Here is a 6,729-nt window from a genome sequence, read left to right as displayed (position 1 = left end):
TTTGTCCCACCGCTGTGACATCACACAGCAGCTTTGAGTAGTTAACTGGCTGCAGACCTCCTCTGGGCACAGCTGAGCTACACCGTCTGGAGGAAGAAGTGCTAAACACAGCTGCTTCCACGTCCCCTGCATTGCTCATGGGGTTCAATGGGTTGAGCATGGAGCAGGATTAAACAGTATAAAACAGTATAAGTATAAAACTGCTGTGGAAACACACCCCTCTCCACCTCTACTCAGCTGCCCAGAGCCAGATGTGCATGGAAAATGGAGTCAGAGGCACCTCTGTACAGCTTCAAATTTGTTGAAGCTGCTAAAGAAAAGTAGGTTTTGGTGAGATTTGTGGACTTATTAGCTGCTAGCATTATGGGCTCAATGCACTGGTTTGTGACCCTTTTTAAGTTCTCAGGACACGAGACAACAGACACTTTAGGCAATAAAACTATGTTTATAAATAAAAACAATTTTTCATAAAACCGCGTACAGTACAGCGTGTATGAAACTGAACCGTTCATCACTATACATTATCAGTTGCTAATTAAAAACTGTAGGTATAAAGGTACTCGGAGAAAAAAAATTAAAAATGAAAATAAGTTTACAAAGTTACAATGAAACATTAAGCCTTGTAAAGTATACAGGGTGTTAACGTTAGAAAAGAGAAAAATAAAAAATAAAAAAACGCTGAAATGTAAAGGAGAGAAAGAGACCCTCAGACAGGGTCTTTTTTTCCAGCATCGGACCTCAAGCACAAGCCTCCCTCACAGACGCCGCTTAACAAGGATCCTGGATCCCAGCCGAGAGGAAACGAGTTGGACACACTGCGCTGCCTTCCGCAGGGAAGGGGTTGCAGGAACGTCTCCTGTTATTTAAAGGGACAATCCGATTCAAATGGAGAAGCAGCCCGCCCTGGACGAAACCAGGAGTCCAGCAGGCGCAGGGACGAGCACTCAGCGTCGCCCGTCCGCTCCGAGCCGAAATGGCGAATAAGGCTGAAAGGTATCAGCAGCTCAAGGAGGGTACAGAGAGGCAGCTAGGTTCGTTGCAGATTCTTGTGCTTACAGCTCAGAAACCACACCACCGGGTCGAAGCAGGCGCGAAGGGAACGCGGCACAATCGAAAACGAGAATCAATCTCCGGCGAACCGCAGGCGACAGCCGGTCGCGCTGCGAGGCGCTGAGGGCGTGTGCTCCCGACGGGAGCTCCAGCCGCCCCACGCTGACCTACAGGCCGCCGCGGTCACCCCGGAACTCCGGAACATCCATCACCTGCTCGACTGATGACGCCCGGAATCCGTGCACCGCCGTTCCCATGGCAGCCGGCCCGACGGGGTGTCTCTGCTGGTGCCGGGCAGCAAGAGAACACCTGGGACTGAGATTCAGGGATCCAGGGAAAAACTACAAATCGGAGAGTGAGAGTACTGGAAAGAGCACCTGACCACCGCCCATCTCAGGTCGCAGAAGCACATTCTCACGAGCCCAGCCTCCAGTATAACAAGAGCAAAAAGCTTTAATTCACTCCGACATGACTGTCATTTATGAAATTGTACCTGGATACAGAAAACTGAACTCGATACCACTATTTTCAGACTACACCAAACCAGAAATCGTCGTCCAGGGGCCAAAAGCTCATACTAATTCTGTCCTCTTAACGCAACAGGTTAATGCGAGTAACAGATCTGGGGTGGAAAAAAACCAAAGCCCTAGAGTTTTCAAGGAGTAACAGCAGAGACCCTGGCTCTGCAGTAACCCAATCAGGGCGAATCGTTCAGGTGAAAACGCTGCACCCCCTTTCATGGAAAAAACACTAAAACTCTCTGCTTGCCAGGTGGTTAGCCTGTCAGAAAATAATTCTGGGACCCCCCCCATCTTAAGAGCCCATGTCCATCTGGGACTCTCTCTTTCTCCCCTTCAATAATGAAAACCAAAGTAAAAACACCTTCTCTCAGTCTCTGCGTTAGTGTACTTTGTTTTTGTTTGTTACGCAGTTAGTTCATCCAGACAGTACGAGACCACGAGGGAAGCAGTGGGGGGGAACAGTTTCTCCTCCTCCTCAGGGTCCTGCAGCTACTGGTTCAGTTCATTCTGAAAGAGAAGGGAAATCCGGACCGGAGAGGAGCCCAGAGCTGCAGGAAGTGATGATTCGCACGCCAGGAAGAGTCGGGCCATTGATCAGCTGCTGGGTTCTTGCAATCCAACAAATCAAGTGAACATTACCATCTTAATTCAAACCGGTTTTTCATTTAATGAGGAACAACAAGGGCAGTTTAAAACACAGTCCTCCTCTGTCTTTATCAGGCAAATTGGCTTCACTACAGAGTCTGGCAACTGCTCCTCCAGGGTGTCAGAGTCATTCCTACCCCCTCCCAAAAACACTATCCCAACAACGGAATAATGGAATGATCAGTTCCTGCAGCCCCCGGAAACGTGGGACCTATAAGCAGAGCGTTGGTGTTGTCGGAGCCCCGTCTCCAACAACAGAAAACAGCAAGCAAGCGGTTTCAGGTTCGAGTTCCTTCCTCTCCCCCTTCCCATGAGCACTTGAGGCCTCAGTTAATGCGTTAAGGCAGAACCGACCGGCAGGCGTCAAGAAAGCCAGCGCCTACCTTCTTCACTGAAGAAACGAGCTGGCGCCGGCGTGCCTGGAGGGGAGGAGGAAGAGGAAGGAGAGAAAACCTTTCCTCGTCTCGTTAACTAATCAGCCCCCCCACCCCACTCTCCCCCAGCGTGGCAGTCTGCTGCTGTCTGGGCGTTTGGACGGCGTGCGGTCACATGACGTCGACGAAGAACTCGCTGGGGTTGCCCATGGCCATGCGGAAGGACTGGCGGCTGGCGGTCAGCTCGGGCGGCACGGAGCCCAGGTCGCGGCTGGGAGGGGCGCCAGGGGGAGCGGCGGAAGATCCCATCAGGCCCATGGGGGGCTGGGGGAAGGGCGGGGGCGGCAGGCCAGGGGGGCCGTAGGCATGGCTGTGCGAACTGCGCAGGCTGTGGCCGCTGCGCACGCTGTGCTCGCTGCGCACGCTGTGCTCGCTGGGGGGCGCCGCCGAGCGCTCGCTGGGCGCCCTCTCCCGCCGGACCGTCGTGCTGCGCGTGGTGTGATCCGACTCGCTCCCGCTGCCTCCTGACTTCGGCTCGCTGGCCCCGCCTGCCTTCACCGGCCCCGCCCCCTCCTTCTCCTTGCGGCGCTGCTCGCTGCCACTACGGTTAGAGCCGCTGCTGCGACTCCCTGCGGACAACAGCACAGGACAGGCAAGACGTGAGCGGCAGCACGTGACAGACCTGCAGTGCGCACGGCCTGCAGAGAACACAAGGGTGTGCAGTGTGCACAGAGCACGAGGGTGTGCAGTGTGCACAGAGCACGAGGGTGTGCAGTGTGCGCGTGCATGTGAGAGTGCGTGAGCACGAGGGTGTATGTGTGCGCGTGCATGTGAGAGTGCGTGAGCACGAGGGTGTATGTGTGTGTGTGTGTGTGCGCGCATGTGTGCACAGAACACGAAGCTGTGCAGTGTGCATATAGCGCAAGGGTGCGTGCACTGAAAAATGTCTCCTGCCCAGCTAGTGACCTTTGGTCTGCACAATAACCGCACACTTAGTGTCTCAGTGCGCCCGCATGTCTGTGGCTCTGTCTATCCAGCAGTCCGTGTGCCTCCAGAGCACTCACCTTCGCTGTGCTGGGAGCCGGCGCTACCCCCTCCGCCCCCATAGCTGAAGGCTGGGTCATGCAGGGGGTGAGGGTTGTAGGGATGGGGGACGGGGTACTGGTAAGGGAAGGCCAGGGGCCACGGGGCTGCCCCGGGATGGGGCAGGGGGGCCAGGGTGTCCTGGTCCGACGCCCCGCTGGAGCCATCGTGGTCGTGGAGAGAGAGATTGGCCATGTCTGTGAAAGAGGAAGGGGTGGGGGGGGGGAGACGGAGAAGACAGCGAGAGGGAGAGGAGGGCGTTACTCACTGGCTCACTGAAAACCAACAGAATTAAGAGCCTCTTCGAGGAGAGTGCAGGCACAAGTAGGGAGAGAGAAGACGAGGACAGAGAGAGGGAGGGGGAGACTCACTGCCACACAGATCCCCGAAGATGTAGTAGCACTGCTCAGAGAAGGTGATCTTGTTGACAGTGTGCCGGATGTAGCCGGCCTTCAGCAGGTTGCTGGCGTATTTCCTCGCCTCCCGTCGGTCTGTGAAACCCTCCACATGGTGATAGAGCCAGTCTACCACATCGGAGCCTGGAAAGAGAGACAGGACGAATGACTTAGGGGGTATCTAACCTAGGGGGTCTTCTTTGTTTACCTCTGCACCAGGACTCAGAGAAATACTTCCTCAGACGTCTGAAAAGTGGACAGATATTGCGAATGACACTTATATAATGAAAATGGTAACATTCTCTTAATTTAGGAAGGTTAAGCAAATACTAGTTGACCTAAAAAAATGTATGTCCCATTATACAAGTCCACCCTTCTACCATCACAATGTACTACGGTGTATAGTATGCATGGTTAAAAGACACAAGTACCCTTCCCTTATAGAATAATTAAAGTATTAATCCATTGGCTTTAAGTTAATTTAAATAACGCTGATCAGGTAAAAGCAGGAGTAATCACAAAACTTGCAGAAATCAGCTAAAATTAACAACATCTCTCCCTCCTCTGCCTCCAGCCCGCACTTTCTCTCTCTGCCTGTGTGATAAGCATGCCCCGCTGTAATTAAAAGGGCACTAAAACTGTCAGGAAGCCTGTAAAATCATCTCCCCAACGCTGCAGACACAGAACCTGGAGCATTCGTTACCACATAAAAACAAGACCCTGTTAAGAAAGGATGCTGGGTAGTGGGTACTGGGGCAGACGGCAGAGAGGGGCTCACTCCTAGCGAGATTCATCTTGCTAGTCTACTGCGCCGCCAATTCGCCAATTGGTTAGTTGAGCTTAACACCCTTCAGCTCGGTTTCACCCCCCTCTGCTCTTCTTTGATAGCAGACCCCGTCGGCCAGAACGAAATCACCAGTTATCAAATTCACCATGTTAAATTCGCAAGACTTCAAGACCGTGCTCTAGAATTCTGAAGTGTTACTGTACATTAAACCGAAATGATGACGGAGGAAAAAAACCCCAAGAAACCCCGTATGCACATCTTACACGGAGAAGTAAGTTAAAAAGAAGAGCTCCTCAGACGGGGCTCCAGCCTGGGCGGGGCCAGTAGTCCTCGCTGGCCAGGGCTCTCCGAGCGGTGCTCGCCATGAGGGAACCCCAGGGCCTGCCAGGAGCCACACCTCTCCTCCCTCCTCCGGGCCACGGCACTTCTCCTGCAAGAGCAGCGGGACTCGCGGCAGGAAGGGGGGCGTCCCCGTGAGTGTAGCTCCCTCAGCACTCGTGGGGAGGACCGACGCACTTCCCACTGGCAATGCCGGCTGAGGAAGGCGCTACTGTGCCACAAGAGAGGATACCCTGGGCTGACCCCACCAACCTGGCAGCACTCCCAGGGAGGGCGAGTCACAGAGACAGAGGGAAGCAAAGCGAAGAGAGACAAGTACCTATGAAGGCGTTGGGGATGGTGATCTTCAGCCACATCCTGTCTCGCACCTCCAGGCCGGACTCGGGAGAGGCCATCGCCTTGGCAACAGTGGCCATGTCGCTGTGGATGGACAGGTGGAAATCGTCGAAGCCTGCGGAACGGGGGACAGGGGTCAGACGGGCTCGCGGGTACCGTGAGACTGGAGCACTGTCCCCCAGCACCGCACTGTGCTGCAACTTACAGTCAGTTGTACATCTTATAGGGATGTTCAGTAAGGGCTCCAACACAAAGAACACTGCCAGGATGGTCAGTAGCAAGTTGTAGCAAGCAGTTGTGGATGAGTAGAAACAATGTTATAATGTGAATGACTAACCACACTCAGCCCCAGTGCAGCATGAAGCTCTTCTTGATGAAGGATTTAACCCTTGTGACCAAGCATGCAGAGTGGGTGGGGTTTGTCGAACCCTCTACTGTCATCTTGACTACAGGGATAGCCGGACACCCTTTCTCAAAAGCAGCATCACTCGGATAATATATTAAAGATTAATTAAAGGGCAACTTTAATCCTTAGCTGACATTTACTAGTGAAAGACATAAGGTTTGGTGATCTCACATTTCTGCAAAATTTTAAGGTGGCCAGGCATGGTGCAAAACACCCTGGCCAGACAACGCTGAGAAGAGGCAGGCCGACGTGCTGAACAGCACCATACAGCCAGACTGGCCACTAGAATGGCCGGGATCTGTGAAAATGACCAGAGATCACTTGTGGGGGTTGGGGGCAGAGGTGTTTGAGACAAATCAGGAGGCACATTTTTGCACAGAATTGCAGGCAGCAGGAACAGACTGACCTGAAACTGTTGAAATCCGATTCATCCATCCATTATTCAAATGATCTCGGTGATTTTCTGTGATCAGTAACTGGGCTGTGATCAGGCCAGCGCGCTCAATGAGCTAGATGGGCAGACGGCCCCCTATCCACACAAACCCTTCTCATGCTGCGAAGGGGGATGGAGGGTATGAGGGGCACAGCAGGTCACGGTGACAGCAGGGAAACAGGAAGCAGCACAGAAACCCGGCATGGACAGGAGAGCGGGTCTATGTGTCAGCGTGTGCAATTAACAGGGTGGTCAAGTGTAACTGGGCGAATGTGTGTTCATGTATCGGTGTCCGCAATTAGTGGTGCGATTGAGCGTTTTAACAGGGAGAAGGAGTGTTAATGAATCAGTACCTGCAAT

General features: G+C 53.3%; 1 protein-coding gene across 2 annotated transcripts in view; it reads right to left on the bottom strand.

Moving 5' to 3' along the window:
* Window positions 1–425: 425 nt before the first annotated feature.
* The window catches only part of dvl3b (dishevelled segment polarity protein 3b), a 28,718-nt gene continuing 22,414 nt past the window's right edge, over window positions 426–6,729 (bottom strand). For both annotated transcript variants that reach the window (XM_088913221.1, XM_088913222.1), the window contains 4 exons: window positions 5,514–5,645; window positions 4,045–4,212; window positions 3,655–3,870; window positions 426–3,219 (listed from right to left, as the gene is read on the bottom strand). In XM_088913221.1, coding sequence (XP_088769347.1) covers window positions 2,762–3,219; window positions 3,655–3,870; window positions 4,045–4,212; window positions 5,514–5,645 — 974 coding nt within the window. In that variant the 3' untranslated portion in view covers window positions 426–2,761. The remainder of the gene's footprint in view (window positions 3,220–3,654; window positions 3,871–4,044; window positions 4,213–5,513; window positions 5,646–6,729) is intronic.

The sequence above is a fragment of the Atractosteus spatula genome, chromosome 4 (genome assembly GCF_055471065.1).
Source record: "Atractosteus spatula isolate fAtrSpa1 chromosome 4, fAtrSpa1.hap1, whole genome shotgun sequence".
Classification (NCBI taxonomy): Eukaryota; Metazoa; Chordata; class Actinopteri; order Semionotiformes; family Lepisosteidae; genus Atractosteus; species Atractosteus spatula.
The sequence above is the reverse complement of the archived record's forward strand: the minus strand, read 5'-3'. Positions and strand labels throughout refer to the sequence as shown.